The 17804-nt window shown below is 42.7% G+C and overlaps 1 protein-coding gene across 1 annotated transcript; it reads left to right on the forward strand.

Annotated features, from left to right (window-relative positions):
• Nucleotides 1-9439: 9439 nt before the first annotated feature.
• Nucleotides 9440-16060, forward strand: LOC149308835 (uncharacterized). Its single transcript, XM_089537147.1, has 6 exons — nucleotides 9440-9465; nucleotides 9673-9713; nucleotides 10560-10675; nucleotides 12784-13963; nucleotides 14072-14446; nucleotides 15846-16060. The coding sequence occupies exons 1-6, from the start codon at nucleotides 9440-9442 to the stop codon at nucleotides 16058-16060; spliced, it is 1953 nt and encodes a 650-aa protein (XP_089393273.1).
• Nucleotides 16061-17804: the final 1744 nt, after the last annotated feature.

Here is a 17804-nt window from a genome sequence, read left to right on the forward strand (position 1 = left end):
GCCTTTCTTTTCTCACTATTCAAGAGTAACTTAAACAGGCCTTCTTTAGCTCCTTTTGACACTTTGAATGTACAGCTTGCTAGCCTGTTAGAAAACACCAGAATAGGAAGGCCATATGCCCCCAGATGACTCTAAAAGTATGCTACAAATGAATAGTCATTATTCCAATTATAATGCAGCCTTAGCATTGTTATAACTAAAATATAGAAGTAGATTAGGGATGGGTCTAAAGGTAGCAGCAGGAGTTTACTGGCATTTGCTTTTAGTACATCTTAATGTAAGCATGCGTAACAATCTGTGCTGTTGTTGTTTTAAGATTTGCCTCACGTCTGAAGAACGAAACCAGGATGTCATCATCACAGATGCTCTGGAAAAGGATGCCAAGGAAGAAATCCTGAAGAAACATTTTATTCGCATCGGAGGCATGTTGGTTATGCCAGTGCCGGTTCAGGGCCCAATCTTTACCGATGAGGAGAAGTGAATGTTGAACCATGAGACCACCTAGAAATGCAACGGCTGGTAGATAAAAATGCAAAACTCTATCTTAGCTAATAAAGTCCAAGACAAAAAGAATGAGTGTCAGTGAGAAGAGCGGCAAGGAACCTAACATGGTGAGTTGCTGCGCCCAGGATTTAAACCAGGAACAGGGCAGACGGCTTCACACACAATTCAGAAATAATGCTTTCCTAGTGAACAAAGGTTGCATTTCAGTTTTTAAAATAGCCATGGTTGCTCATGATGACTGAATTCATGAAACTATGGCCTGCTTAAGCAATGGTTGGAGGACAAGTCAGAAACCTTTGTCACAGTTTGGTTCTGTAACTAGTGCTCCCTGCTTCTTACTTCCTTCTCACCATCCATCTAGATAATGATGGAAATGGCTTTTTCACCAGCTGTGGATCAAGAGACACTGCGATCTAAGTATGTACCTTGTAGGAGCTCTTCCTACATTTGTCACAGAAAATGAACAAACCACCTGACAGCTATAAAGCTGTAGTTAGTGAAGCCCACATAAACAGCAACTCCAGCATGATGGTCTTGGGGAAAATAGGAAAACTTTATGCTTTCAAGAAACAAAGGCCCAGTACAGACTGGTGCTTTGCAGTAGGGCTTGGGAGAGCGGAGCTTCTGTACGCAGGTGCCATCTTGGCATGCCACCATTTACGTGGGGCACGCAATGATGATATCCACTGTGTGCAGTGCCTAAAGGGGCATCATCATGGCATGTGAGCATGCCAATGGCGCCCATTCTGTGGTGCAAAAAGAAGCCCCTTTTCAGGGTTTCTTTTCCTGCCATGTGCAAGCCACGCTGTGTGGTTGCCATGGCCTGCTTCCAGGGCAGAAAAGGGCGGCGTCTCATCACTTCTTTCTGCCTGTCTGTTGAGCTCCTCAGTCTCTTCCCAGTTGAAGCTAGAAGATGGGGTCCATGAAATGGGAATTAATATAATTATGCCTGAGATTACATTTAGAATGACTCCAATATTAGACAAGGGAAACAAGACTTTTTTGTTGTTGTATGTCTAGGGAAACTTTCCACAACAGAAAGCCATAAAACCTACAACTTCTGATTGCAAAATGACAACGGACAATGAGCAATTAAGATTTCCATTGCAAGGAACATGTATTGGGCACTTAATTTTTCTCAATGTGACCTGATGTCTTTATCTTCAGGAACAGCATGTATAGAACAGACTTTCCAGATTCCAGTCTAAATCTTGCGGGTACCCAGAATGTTTTTCACCTCCCATACTCTCCATTGTTCATCTTCTCTTGCAATAATGCACATGAACCAATAATACTGTGTAAAATGTCACGTAGCTAGAAGTGAGACACCTTGAAAAGAGGGAGATTCCATCTCAGTGCCTTAGTTAACTGATTATCCGTGTCAAGAACTGCAGGTTGGATGAAAACAACGCAATAAGATTTATTGAATCATCATATACATATAACTGTGGCCAAGTCATAGTATGAAAAGAAGAACCTGCTAAGAGTAGTGACCCAATGTCCCACCTCAATTCCCAATAACGGAAAGCCTACTACAGTATATCTTTAATTATTTATTAATGTCAGGAAATGCTCCAAAGAAAATACCTGCAGCACTAAGATTTTGATATTTCTTGTGTTTGAGACCCCTCCTTCTTGCATTTGTTGGTCTTAACGTTTTACTCAGAGCAGCTTCCTTTTTTCCACTGAGAAGTCAACCCACCTCAAAGAACATTTTGCTCTTGTGCTTGGCAATTACATGCATATAAACATTATATATATATATATATATATATATATATATATATATATATAATCTCAATCAACTGATCAAACATCAACAAACGTCAATCAATCAACAAATATCACAATAGATCATCAAATTGTAAAAGTAGGCAATGGTTAAGATTTCACTTATAAAATTATATTAAAAAGAAAAAAATAAAATTTAGAAGTATCCAATAATTATAAATGTATGAAATCATTATAAAATTTTAACAGACTAAAAAATATTATGAAATTTCAAGAAACTATGTTATGCTGAGAGACCATTGCCGCTGCACAAAAACCGGCCACCCTTGTTGTTATTGCTGGGCACTGGTCTGCCAGCAAATAAGATACATAAAATTCATCAGTTCTTCCAGGAAAATGACTAAGAATTGGATGAATAAACATACAAACATTAATAGACCGCGAAGAGGAGTGGTGAACATGCATACAGTCCATGGGCCTGATGCTGAACGATCGTAGGAGATCTCCATCCATCTGCCAGATCCCTTTGCACACAGTTGGATCTCAGCTCTTTGAAAGCTTCCATTGGTACCAATGGAAACTTTCCTTGCAGGGGGAGGCTGTAGCATTCTCAAAGTGTGATCCTTTCAGTGTCTGCTCCCCTTCCATCAACACATTTCCCATGTGCATTAAACTAAGGCCTCCTTTCCAAAGCTAACACAATTCCCACAAAAACCTCTCAGACCCTAGGTAGGCCCAAGATCCGGCAAAGAGCGCAAACTCCTTTTGCATTTTGAACGGAGCTGTTAGCAATTACAGTAAAATGGAGATAAAGGAGGAGGTAGAAGGAAGAAAGAAACTTGGACGCTTTAAAAGTAGTTGAAAAAAGTAGGATGATAGAAGATTGACTGAAGGTGCATCTACACTGTAGAAATAATGCAGCTCACTATTACCTTGAAGTGCTCCATCCTATAGAAGTCTAGGATTTGTAGTTTTACAAGTAGTTCAAGAAGATCTTTATCTTCTCTTCCAAAGAGTCCTTGTGCCTCACAAAATTACAGATCCCAGGATTTTGTAGGAAGGAACCATGGCAGTTAAAGTGGTGTCAAATTGCTTTACAATGTAGATGCACCAAGGAACTGAACCTCCCAAACTGGGACAATTGGAGGGTATTGAAAACCCATCTGTAGGCTCCCATAAGCTTCAGCTTCCCAAATCAAATAAATTATTTCCACTTGGAGACACTATAAAGGATAGTCCAATAATCACCATACATGCTGAAAACCAAAATTCATTATTAATAATGAAATTAATAGAAAATCTGATGTAATATGAATTACCTCTTAGCATGAAATCCAACTTAAACATAATGATACTCAACCTATCCTTTCATTCATGTTCTCTATTTCTTTATGACATCATTGTCTCTACCCAAGAATTTGCAAGATGACTTCACAATATAAATCCACAGCTAGAAGGGAAAGAAATGGCTGCCAGAAGGAAATATATTCACCCATCAAGGTTAGAATGAAGAAGAAGGGGGAAAGGAACGGTCCTAGGACTTATGAGCACCATTCTGGTTTGTGCAAAGTATTCATGGGAGCACTAATGCAATCTAGACAAAAGTGTCATTCCACTTGGCATCTTTTTTATTCCTGTCCGTAAATCCCATTTTAGTATGTGCTTGAGAATTGGCCTTCTGTCTAATGGAGACCAACATTGCCCACATGGCAGCCAAGAGTTTGGTACAGATATGTTATACCATCTGGCTTACATCCTAAACCATGCTGTAACAAAGCATGGGTCAACCTATGGTCCAGTTGGGTTGCCATGTCTTTCCATACAGCAATAGGAGACAGTTTATCCCAGTTCTCAGGCCACCTCAAGGCTGGTCACTAACACATAAGGCAGGCCTATACAAGGCTTCCTCAAGGCTTGCAAGAGGAGACTTTCTTACAAGATCATGGTGTGCCTATGAGATTTCACTTCTTATGGAAATCCCAAAACACATGCAACTCTCATGATGGCAGGCCAGCCATCTTAGGACAACAGATTTACAAGCTGAATCTCTCATATCTGAAATGCTTAGAATTAGATGTTTTTTCAGTTCTTTTCAAATTGTGGAATATTTACATATACAGATGCAAAGGAATCTTGTAACATGAGCTTTTGTATGAAAGCTCCTGGTGCCAGCTTCTTTCTTTCAGTTAGTCTCAAAGGTGCTACAAGATCCCTTTGCATACTGATTTTCCAGACTAACACAGCTATGTCTTTGAATTCCATATGCATAAAGAGATATCTTGGAGAGGAGGTCCAAGTCTAAACATGAAATTCATTTATGTTTTGTATATGGTGTAGTGGTTTGAGTGTTGGACTGTGACTCTGGAGACCAGGGTTCGATTCCCTGCTAAGCCATGAAACCCACTGGGTGACCATAGGCAAGGCTCACCAAAGCTCACATGGCTGACCAAAGCAGGAATTCAAATCCTCGTCTCCAGAGTCATAGTCCGATGCTGAAATCACTACTTCACACATGGCAGATGTAAAGAAGATATAACTTGTCGTGGGAAAGGGACTCATGTCTTTTTTGTACATGGGATACATAGAAGCACTGTCAGGTAGCAAAGCATCACGGACTGCAATGCCTAGATTTGGGGAGTTGTAGTCTAAAAAATGTAACTTTTCCAAGCCCTGGTCCTAAATCATATTCTCACAGCAGATGAGATGTTACATACACTTTTCATTGCTAAATGTGTAACTGGAATAGTAAATAGCAAGTACAGTAGAAACAGGTGAACTTCAGCCTTTTCCTGACCTCTCTGAAACAGTTCCCAGTCTTCAGTCCAGTTCCATATCAACTCTTCATACTGGAACGTTCCTGCTGGTATTATGTCTAGTATAGATCTCAGTTTGAGTCCTGTGATGTGCTACATTTCATGATCTATGCTGACTTGAGCAGTTTCTCGGTGGGATTGAAAAGTCCCCAGGCATGTCTTTCTTTGAGTTGGCTTCATTTTAAGATGGAGATTGCAGACCGGAAACTCTTCTTCCTATGGAATCTGCTTCTCCGAACAACTGCTTTGTGTCATTTCCAAAAACAGCTGGCCTCGAGAGATAGTCTAAACAAGGGCATCTGGTAGCCAGACTTGCAGGGGAAATCAGACTAGATTCTCACAACAGTACCTTTCATTTACGTTTGGTTTCATTTAATATCTGGGATGAAATCCATGTCCACTGAGGATGCCTCCAGCTGGCAATTCTCTGCATGATGGGGTGGAAGATTTAGTATTGAACTTGAAGGAGGTAAAATAAGGCTTCTCTTCCCATCCACTCACTTTCACAAGAGGTACAGTTCTTACGTGAGACACTCTGGGCTCCCTTGCAACATCAGTTGGCAACTGTCACAGTTTAGAGAGGGACCCTACCAGACCACAGTGATTTTTTATGGGTTTTTCAGGCTATGTGGCCATGTTCTAGAAGAGTTTATTCCTGACGTTTCACCAGCATCTGTGGCTGGCATCATTAGAGAAGATGAAGGCTGGCATTCGCTGGCATTTTAGATGCCAACTACAAATGCTGGTGAAATGTCAGGAATAAACTCTCCTAGAACATGGCCACACAGCCCGAAAAACCCACAAAAAGCTGTGGATGCCGGCCATGAAAGCCTCCGACGTCCCACAGTAATTTTTTATGCATGCACTGTGTATTACAGGTAATAAGATAAAGGAGAGAGGGATGAGAGAATGAGATACTGAGGATACTGAGGATGAGTGGTGGTTAGTGGAAGGGGATGAATGATACTCTGGATGATAGATGATGTAGTCAGTTAAAGTTGTTGGAAAAAAGAAAGGAGAGAGTGGAGTGAGGATTAGGCTAAAGAGAATCCGGGTGCATCTGCACTGTAGAAATAATGCAGTTATTCAACGGCCAAGCATCCTTTCAGCCAAGTTAAAAGTTCTTCAGGATCCTTTTAAAGATGTGTCTTTGATGTGTCTTCAAAGACAGCAGAAGCCCAAATGTGGGTGGCATGTCAGAGGGATGGTTTTACATCCCAAGGGTGGACCAGACAGAACAATCCCATCGGCATCTGTCTGGAAGGGAATGCCACCCCCACTGGGCAAACCTAAGGCGAACCTATATTATTTTTGGCAAGATTTATTCAGAGGACGTTTGCCATTTCCTTCCTCTGAGAGTGTGACTTCCCTAAGGTCACCCAACAGGTTTCATGGCCAAGCTGGGAATTGAATCCTGGTCTCCAAAGTCATAATCCAACACGCAAACCACTGAAATAACTTACCTTTTGCTTTGGATTTGGCAGGAAAATCCACGGTACTCTGTAATGATGCCAAGTGGCTGTCTATACATGTGTCCTGCACCATGCTACCACCTCAAATTGTTACCTCAAAGAGGCTGTTCAGACTGCCCCTAAGGGGCAGCCTGCAGCCACCTCCAGCTGTGCCAGATTGGGGCTGTGGCAGCTCCTTTTTGCGCCATGAAAAGGGCATGATAGCCACAGCACAGTAGTTTTAAGGCATTCCTTTGGAGCTGCATCGAGTGGATGCAGCGCCAGAGGAGCACCATGATGCCACGCACTGGGGGTGGAGTCGGGCCATGTGGCATGTGGACGCCACACCCCAACTCCATCCCAGGCCAATCTTTATGGCCAGTACATATAGCCCCTAAGACTACAAGGTACCCAGCAATGTAATTGATGTTGGGCACCTCATTTGTCACCTGAGAGGGAGCAACTCATGCCAGCAGCAGTGGTGCTGCATGGCACAGCAGGATGCATATGTAGACAGCTGCCTGGCATTGTTATGGAGTGAAGAGGTATTAGGGAAATCCACGGAGCAGCCTGGAGTATTTTGGCCAGTGTAGATGAGCCTTGTATCAAAGAAATCATGGCCCTGAGTGTGCAAGACCTGAGCAGGGCTGCAGATGATACAATGACTTGCAGGTCTCTCATTCACGGGGTCACCATGAGTCAAAGTTGACTTGACAGCAGTTAACACCAACAACAGTAGCCACCAGTCATTAAATCCATCAATGCTCATTTGAGAAAGCAACTTCTGTCCCCCAGTTGCTCATTACAGAAACACGTCCAGCCATCACCTCAACCGGGGCCTAGAGGGAAAGCGGTTACTCCGCCACATAACCATAACATTATTGAATATTTCTCAGACTAATAGCAGCACAGCGGTGTACGCAAGACCTTGCAGCCTTTAATTGTATTTTCATTTCAAGTGGCCAATAGCTACTTATTTTGCTTCCCCCGTATAAGTGACTTGCGCGCAAACACGCTTGCATTCAGAAACACACCAAAGGAAGTAATTTCTTCTCAATTCAGCTTGCTACAGGCTCCAAAGCATCAAAAGGGAGCTTGTCTACCAGGTCTTTAGAATTAGTCCCACTTGGCTTCTGTTTGGGTTCCCATAATGAACATTAAAATTGGGATGTAGCTGGGTGGGGGGAAAGGGAGAAAACAGCAAATGGGTATTTTAGGAGGTAGGAGATAACAGAATTCTAGGGAAGAATTCCATCTGTCTTCCTGTATTCATTCAGGGCCAAAATATACATTCTCTTGAAATAATTCCCTTTATATAATTAAAGGTATGGATAGGCGAGGGGAGAGTTTAGGTTGCCAGTCCCAGTGAGTTAAGACAAACTATATACAGATATATTTTTCCTTTTTACTATTATTGATGTATGTACAAACACGTGCACATGCACAGAGTCTTTCTGCCAAACCACTGAAGTGCTTTACAATTGATCATAATGGCTTGTTGTTCTTAAGTGAGGTGATAGAATGGGAAAATAGAACGAGAAAGAGGAAAAACAAGACAATTCAGCTACCAACTCTTCCCACTCTAATATGACTTTTTATATATAATGTTAGGTGAAATGGATGTTAGGAGGCGGTTTGTGGAGGGAAGGATGAGGAAATCCATGGAAATGGACTTGACAGATGCATACATCCCTTGATGGAGATATTTTAAAGCTCCATTCTTGTTGGGCAAAACTGGTCCACGGAGTTTAATCTGCCCAAAAGACACTGTCATGGCTTTTCTCTATATCTTCAAAACTGTATTGCTTTCAAAAGTTATTTGTACAGTTCTTCACACATGCACACCCAAGATTTGTTTTAAAATATAAATATTATGAGACAGCAATTTAAAAACCAACCTGCATCACTCCTGATAGCTATGGATGCAGCTTGCTTTGTTTTCAGCCGCTGAAGAAGGCAGAAGCCAAAACGCTTTGCTAACTTCTGTTGGTTAATCACTCTAAAAATTATTATTTCTTAAACACAAAGTGTAGATGCAAGAAGCAACTGTTTCAAGACAGTATTAGATCTTGAAAGTTGTTTGTTACAAAGCACAAGCAACTTGCATTGAATTCCCTTTCCCAAACGCAAAGGGATAACTTAACAAGGAATGGCTTCATTCTGCCTCTGGTATAACTGTAATGGTTCAGCACAAACAACAGCAAAAGGAGTAGCATGAACTAGTATTTGAACTACGCAGCAATACTCCTCCACCATCTAGTGCAGCCATGACACTTAGAATGATAAAAGTAACTGAACTGTTACCCTCGCACCACAAAGAGAACAAAGTTATTCCTTGTGAAGTTAGGCCTGTTACAGACTGCCAAAATAAAGCTGCTTTGGGTCTCTTTGGAGGTATGCTATTTAAATGATGCATGGGTCCTAAGAGTCCAGAGGTCGTGCCAAAGCCACACTCCATTCCTAAGCACTGGAGTGCAGCTTTGGTGCAGCTTCCAGATTCTTAGGATGCATGCATCATTTAAATAGCATGCCTCCAAAGAGACCCGAAGCAGCTTTATTTTGGCAGTCTGTAACAGGCCTTACTCCTTGTGAGGCACCAGCACTCTTTGGGAGAGAAGACTAAAGACCTTGGAGATCTACAAATCACCAGATTCTATAGGATGGAGCTGCAACATTTAAAGTGGTGTCAAACAGCATTATTTTCTACACTGTAGATGCACCCAAAGCAACAAATGTTTTGAGAGAAGGGAGAAGTGACATCTGTAAGTAAAAAGGAAGCAAAAGGCCTGAATACATAGACTAGAGAAAGACACATAGTGATGAATATTAAGGGCAGGCATTATCTAGACCTCCCACTCTCACTTTATACAAGTGTTGGTGCCTCACAGGGTTATCATTGGTTTTAGTTTTCGTAAAGCCCTTAAATCCACAGCAGGTCAAATGGTGCAGGATATATCCGATTCCAAGTAAGAAAGTAAACCTGCTTTGGTCAGCAGGTTTCTCTTCACTTACCTGGGAGGAAGTCACTTTGAACTCATTGGACTTTTATCTGAATCATTCCGTATAGGGGCCACACTGCTGCTAAGTTGTATAAAAGCACCTGTTATATTAGCAAAACAACCCACATGTCAGTGTTGTGCTGTTTAAAATATGTTGCTCTGTTTCCCTTGCAGCAATGATGGAAGATTTGCGCTACACGACAAATATGTCCCAGGTATGATGGTGAATAGTAGACGGGAATGTAGGGTGGCCAAGTCGGGACCATCCTAGCCCTTGAGATGTCAGAGCCAAAACCTAAGGTCTCAAGATGTCTCCAGGTGGGGTCAAAAAGGTAGCCCCTGGTGATGTTACAAAGGCCAGATCCTGGTTATATCATTATCACGATACATTCAGCATCAACCATAGTTGCTCACAGCACAACTATAGTTGCACAGTACCCAAATCTGTAGATGCTCAAGTCCCGTTAAATACAATGGCATAGTAAAATGGTGCCCTTTATATAAGATGGCAAAATCAAGGTTTGCTTTTTTGAATGTTCCTCTTCATAGACACTGCTGATTCACTCTAAGGGCAGATCCATCCTAAACATTCATAGTATGTGATCCCACTTTGACAGCCACAGCTCCATTATGTGGCAACCTGGAATTTCTAGTTTAGTGAGGTACTTCTGCTGGAGAACTAATTTTGATCCGCTAGGCTTTCCAGTTCCCAGTATCACCAGCCAATGTTTAGAGATTTGGGGAGCTGATATTCAAACAGACAGAGGACCAAAAATGGGGAAACCCTGCTCTTTAGTTTTCCCCTGAACTACAGCTCCCTAGAAGAAAGTAACCAGTTCCTTCACCAAACGTCAAATCCCAGGCTTCTTTAGGATTAAGCTACGGCAATTAAAGTGGAACCAAACCGCTATAATTGTGCAGTGTGGATACACCCTGGATAACCCTGGGCCACATTTTAGGAGAAAGACAGGCTATAAATAAATAGAAAGAAAAGACAGAATGACTCAATAGGTTTAAGTTGTTACTTCCAAAATATGCGTTATTTCCATTTTATGTTTCAGATATTGAAAGTTATCGCTTTATTCAAAAGCCACGGATCAGCCTAAGTTTTCCCCTGGATTTTCCGAAACCCAAACGACCCGGCAACAAAATGAGATCAAAACCTTCCACTTTAAAGGCAAGGAGAATTCCTACAGATGTTTGAAAATATAAGCATTAAAATATAGAATGCAGTACTTGCAAGTTAAGGGGCATTGAAATCACTAGAGCATTTGATCTTGAAAACCTACTTGGGTTTAGGAGTCGGGGTGAAATAAGCCCAAGTTTTTGAAATCCTAGATGCAGATAAAAAGCAACACCTGCTGGAATTCCTTCTTCTGCACAACTGTTTTCACTCTGAGTGTGAATAATAATAATAATAATAATAATATGATTTATTTATATTTCCTGCCTCTCCCTACGGATCGATGTGGCATGTGCCTTCAAGTTGTCTGTTGAGTTATGGTGACCCCATGAATCTCATAGGGTTCACTTAGGCAAGGAGTACTCAGAGGTGGTTTTTCCAGCAGTTGTCACCTTGATCAGAGTAATGGAGACCGCAGTCAGGAAATCGAAAGAAGACTAGGAATGGGAACAGCAGCTATGAAAAAACTAGACAAGATCCTAAAGTGCACAGATATAACACTGAACACTAAAGTTAGGATCACCCAAGCCATTGTATTCCCCATCAGTATGTATGGATGTGAGAGTTAGACAGTGAAGAAAGTAGATAGGAAAAATATCAACTCAGGTTGAGATGTGGTACAGGAGAAGAGTGCTGAGGGTACCGTGGAGAACCAAAAAACAAACAAATGGGTCCTTCAACAGATCAAGTTGAACTCTCCCTGGAAGCCCAGATGATCACACTGTGGCTGTCATACTTGGCCACATCATGGGAAAACATGACTTGCTGGGAAATACAATAATGCTAGGAAAGGTGGAAGGTAGCGGAAAGAGAGGAGGACAGCATGCCAATGGATAGACTCAGTCAAGGAGGCCACGGCCCTGAATCTGTAGGACCTGGACAGAGTGGTTGAGGATCGAGGGTCTTGGAGGTTTCTCATTCACAGGGTTCACCATTAATGGAGGCCAGCCTGAAGGCAGTTAACAATTATAGGTGCAAGTACAACAATGAAAGTGGAACCTCCCATTCTCATTCACTCCAAGCAGCTTAGCCTATGGTCAGGATGATATGTCCTATACTCTATAATGTCAAAAGGGACACATGTGTCCCTAAACATGTTCTAGCAAACATTTACCCCTAAGAACGCACTTTAAAACCTGTGTCTGTAAGTCAGGCCACCACAGAATAAATGAATGCAGCATAACTACGCACATGGAGTACACTTCTAAGCACTGAATAACTATTAGGAAGTCGAAGGCTTTCATGGCCGGCATCCATAGTTTTTTGTGGGTTTTTTGGGCTATGTGGCCATGTTCTAGCAGAGTTTATTCCTGATGTTTCACCAGGGTCACTCAGTATATATATATATATATATATATATATATATATATATATACACACACACACACACACACACACACACACACACACACCTACTCACTTCCATGCCAGCATTCTCTGAAGATGCCAGCCACAGATGCTGGTGAAACGTCAGGAACAAACTCTTTTAGAATATGGCCACATAGCCTAAAAAACCCCACACAAAACTAATAACCATTAGGCTGGTGCAGGTGATACATGGGATCAGGATGCTGGAAGGTGTGCAGCCACCGATGGGTGCTGTCACCAAAGGAAATCCTCAGCTTTGAAGTAACTGTTTACAAGCCATGAGCTTATTATAAGCATCTTGCAATAACTACATCACTATTGCAACTGCAGTGCTATTTGAGAGAATGTAACTTCTTTTCCAGGGCAACTATTTTAGCTGAAGGATGTTTATACTAATCTCTGCATTTTGCACTACTACACCAGTGGCTTTATATCCTAAGACTTTATTTAAAAAGCAGCTATAACCAACTACTTGTTTACTTGTGAAGAACAAGAAAGCAAATTTACCTTTTTTGAAAAACCCAACATATACTGATATTTCACTACTTTTTATTTGAAACTGCAGCTTAACTCTTTTAACTACTTGAGACTGTAATTGCAACTAAATGCTTACTGTGTGCAATGATTCCCAAGGTGTACTTTGAACCAACCTAAACTTCTATGGTCCTTATTTCTACCTCTATTTGGCCCTTGCTGTACTGATTAACAAGCCATTTGGTCATTGCCTCTTTCAGAGACTTGAGATGGAGAAATCCTATTTCACTTCCCTGGCTGAACCAAGCATGCCTAGCGTCGTTTTCCAAATGGCCCCTAGTGAATCACTTGAAGAACCAGATGAGATGTCTACCTCAGAGGCAGAAGGCCCTGATGCATCAAAGAAGGGGAAAAAGTCATCCTTTCGGGACAAAATAAAAGCTCTGTGTTCATGTCCATGTCCATGTTTGAACAAAAAGAAGAAGGCTCCCAAATCAGAAACTGATGAATCTACGAAATCCGTTCGTTCTGAAACTGTGCAATCTGAGCGATCTGAGGCATCTGAGGAATCTAAGGGATCCGAGGAATCTGTTTTACCTGAAGGAACAACACGCTACGTCGGCGCGTCACGCATCGTCACCACAGTTCCTCCATCATTATCCCCTGACTCTCCAAAAAGAGAAAACGAGCAAAAACTCACAAATAAGAAAAATGGCAGACCGACTCAACCACCCGACACAACCGAGCCAAAGTCAATATATTCCATATTCAAAGCCTCCCAACAACCCCCTGGGGCCCATGTTCAGGAGCCCTCCAAACCACCCAAAGGGATTTTGAAAACCTCAGAAGAAAAAGTGCAAGTTGGCAAATCGGTTTCTATTATCTTACCACCAGAAAAGAAAGAGGAAAAGCCTCCTGCGGCCCTTACACGAAAACAGTCGACTACTCATTTTCAAAGTCAGGAGATGTCATCGGAAACTAAAGACCATGCGATTCAACCGTCTGGTGAGGGGAGCGCTGCTGAGTCACCAGCCAAAGACATCCACAAAGAGGGGCCTTCTCCTACCATTACGTCCGTTAAATCCCAGGTCCCCAGGCCTCCAGTTCCCTCCACTGGTGCACCATTGCAAAGTGTTACTGCAGAAGATCCCCCAAAAAGCCAGGAAGAAGTTGTCCCTAAAACTATAAAAGCTCCAGGAGCAACACCCCCTAAGCTCCCTTCTCCTTACTCTACAGACCAGGAAACTTCATCCACAGCCAAGACCAGCATGCCTCAAGTGCCTTCAGAGAAAATGGTGCCCACATCACCATCACCACCGCCAGTCTATCAGTTCCAAGAAGAGACCGATTCCGTCCCCTTCACGTCTCTCAGAAATCAGAGGCGAGCGCACCTCTTTGCCAGAGCTAGCGCACCGTCCCGAAAAACTGAGAAAAAAAGTTCTGAAAAAGAAAAAGAAAAAGAAAAAGAAGAGCTTGAGAAAGATTCTGGGACAGCCAAAAAAGAAGCCAAAGATGAACCTCTGGCTGGACCCTCCCCTCATTTGCCAGCTGGCGCACCGTCACAAAAAACAGAAGAAAAAAGCTCTGAAAAAGAAGAGTCTGAAAAAGATTCTGGGAAAGCAAAAAAAGAAGCCAAAGGTGAACTTCTGGCCAGACCCCCAACTATTCAGAAAAAGTCACCTGCAAAGGACACCAGCTTATCGCAAGATGAGAAAATCCCACCAGAACCACCCACAGGTCAAGTCTACGTGGAAGATGTTCCTTTACCCACTCTGTCTCCTGAACCGAAAACCCCCTCACCGGCGTTAACCAGAAAGAGCAGGCTTCGGGATATCATCATGGAAGGCTCCGATGGAGAAACAGGAGCGACCAGACATTTTCCAGGGGCACTGTCAGGCAGAAGAAAAGCTGCACCACTAGTGCGTGAGTTGTCATTTGCTTCATGTGGACAGGCTCTTTCAGTGAATTATAACAAGGCTGGTCAATTGTGGGAGGATGGGGAACACATTGGCCCCTCGGTTGACCTTAGAAAGTGCATTTGAGGGCTCCCCCACTGCATCCCCTGTCAGAAAAACCAATTTTTGCCTCCAAATCCCCTCTAAGGGGGGCATTTTTTTTCCATGTTTTTAGGCACTCCTGGACAATTTTTCTCCCCCAAAAGGCCTTAACTATGAGAAGTGACAGCAAGTCACTCCAAAAAGGCCTCTCATGGATCTAAAATGGTCCGGAGGAACAAAAACATGGAGAAAATACCTCCAGACTCTCCCTAGAGTGTATTGGGGGTGCATTTGGGGACAAAAATGGCTCTAGCAGCCCGCATATGGTCCATCCCCAAACTTGCACAATCCCCAGCTAGCATGGCAAAACGGCTTCTCTGGGAATTAAGAGTCCAGATAAAGTAAAGTTTCCAGGCTCCGAGAGGAATATCAGTAAAGGTTCTCTTCACACTTCATTTATCAGGCCATTGACTTCAGTAGAAAGATCTACTCTCGCTGTCTTATTTGATCTGTATGTTTCACTGAAATGTAGACTTTGTTAATGCCTTTCCCCTTCCTCTACCTTGAACAGCAAGGCAGGCTGACAACTTGGCTGATAGCTTGGCTGAAGGGAAGAGCTTGGACAATTGTTCCTTCTGTCACTTGCTCAGGAAGAAGTTAAATTGTACTTGGAGTTTGTGTGGCTCAACAGAATCCCCAAAGAAGGCCTCCCTTGTAGCAGAAGGGTAGCATTTTGCAAGATAGCCTCTGCCACGTACTTGCACCTATAATTTTCAAACAGAAGTCTTAATCAATGAATTAGCAAAATGTTTCCGCTCCCACCTTCTTCCATTGCAGTCAGAAAACAGAAGTGAGTTGTATCCAAGGTGGCAATTGAGAACACTCTCATGCCAACATTCTCAAAATGGATGGCAGTGTTTAGTAGCATCTCCTAGATCGGTAGTTCCCAAAGTTTGGTCCTCCAGATATTTTGGATGTTTCAGCTCCCAGAATTCCATACTGTTAGCCAAGCTGGCTGGGGCTTCTGGAAACTGAAGTCCAAAACACCTGGAGGACCAAACTTTGGGAACCACTGCCCTAGATTTAACCATGTGGTGTTCAAGTTTTAAGCCTGTGGATCTAGAAATGTTCCCTTTTATCCAAAGGGCTTAAAAGCAAAAAAGTGAATCAGGCAGGCTGTTTTCTAAACTAAATTTAGAAATTAGAAATTTTGCTCAAGCTCCCTGATCCTACCTACCTACCTACCTACCTACCTACCTACCTACCTACCTATCTATCTACAATAGATTTTAAATGCCTTGTATCTTTTTTCCCTCCCTCTCCAGCCTGGAGCAAAATGGGTTCACAAATTCTTTTTCTAAAAGGAAACCAGGGATTATTTTCCAGTCCCACCACCTCCCTTCTCTGGAAATCCTTCAAGCAGCAACTAGAATCAAGGCACAGCAATTCCTTTTATTTAAAGCTAACAAATAAATCATCTCCACCAAAGCAATCTGTGATTAGCAATTTATATACACAGGGGATATTAGCTCAGTGGTAGAGCACTTGTTTTCCCTGGGCTTTTTGGTATGCTTAGGGTTGCCATATTCCGGCTGCAACCGGGATTGTCACAGTTTTGGCGGCACTGGGCCCCTCCTGTCCCGGGTGCTGCCAAAACCCAGGACAACCCCGTTTGCAGCCGGGTTGGCTGCGGCCCGCGGGACCTCGCTCTCCTCCTCCTCCTCCACCGCGCATGGCCACGCGGAGGAAGAGGAGGGCAGTGAGGCCTGGGGCAGAGGAGGTGAGGTGGAGGCAGCGCCTCCTGCATGTGGCTGCACCCGCCTCCCCACAGCCTCCTCCCTCCTTCCCGGCCTCTGTGGGGGCTGAAGCCTCCGCAGAGGCTGGGAAGGAGCGTGAGGGCCCGCCGTGATCGCGGCCGGCCTCCTCACGTCCTCCATTTTTTTAAAAAAAGTGTCCTACATTTGTCCCGGTTTGGAGGTCCTGACTTATGGCAACCCTACATATGCTGGACTTATACAAGTGCAACACGCATACAAATAGTGAGTCAAACTTGTGAGACCTAGGGATCGCCCTCTTGTGAGGTCACAGGAAGAGGGCTTGGAGATTTTATAAGGGTAAGATACACAGACAACACCATACTACTACTATTGGCTCTTGATCTGAATCCTCATCCTATGTTCCCATGGTTCATTAGGTCATAGAATCATAAATTTGGAAGGGGCCTCATAGACCCCTTGCTCAGTATAGGAAATCCAGCTACAACATCCCCAGCAGGTAGATCTCTAGCCTCTTACTGAAGACCTCCAGAGAAAGAGGGGGGAAAATTGGAAACTAACATATGAATTTATTTTACTGGAAAATCAGGGTTAACATTTCCTTCATTTGTAAACCACAGCTCACAGCTTCAAACTCAAGTAAAGGGTTGTGGGTATTTTAAAAAATTATTTTGTGGGGGGGAAAAACCCAAAGTTTATAAGTTTGTAAGATCTGCATTTTCTGCCGAAAATGGCTCCCTAATTCAGTGAACCACCTTAAAGGAATTAAAACGCCCGGCTGCTCAAAGCTCAAATGATATTTGTGGCACTGAAGCCAAGTAATAAACAGCAACAAATTCTGAAATATTAATTTGGCCTCTAGCACTTAACACATTGGCTTTCATTAATTAATCTGAATGGAAACGTATATCACTTGCATGTGTCGGGAAGAAGAGTTTGTCAGCAACCTCCAGCCATAACTAATCTTCCAAAATGTGCTTTTATGAGACTTCATAACTGCATTATTTCTTCCAATCATACCCCCTGTGCATTTTTTAAAAATGATATTTTTAACTAGCTACAAATGCGGCAATATACTGGGGAATCTTGAAGAGTTGATATTACTCCAAGCTTTATTCTCCATTTTGACATTTTGAGAATAAATTGCAGTCACTCTTAGGTACAGAACAGTTTGCAATTTTCTTTTCACACCAAACAATAATGTTGATTATTTCTTTTGTCCAGGCATTCCGGGGACTTGCAGTCTTCTTTTTTCCAGATGACTTAAAATTGTTGTCCTCCTTATGTTCACCAGATATCCTAAACTACAAACCTCCTTTTATGGGCAAACTGATATTTAAAATCAGTGACAAAGAGTGAATTAACTGTCCAATGTCCCCTTAGGTCCACCCAAGGTGCTAGATTTCCCCCTCTCTTAGCTTAGGAGAAATCATGGTGCAGGCCTGTATTAAGAGGTTTACCCAGCTGTTGTTCAAAACCAAATGCCAGCAATATGCAGTATTCAGCTTT

The sequence above is a fragment of the Sceloporus occidentalis genome, unplaced genomic scaffold (genome assembly GCF_023333645.1).
Source record: "Sceloporus occidentalis isolate IW3139 unplaced genomic scaffold, rSceOcc1.0.p SCAF_8, whole genome shotgun sequence".
NCBI lineage: Eukaryota > Metazoa > Chordata > Lepidosauria > Squamata > Phrynosomatidae > Sceloporus > Sceloporus occidentalis.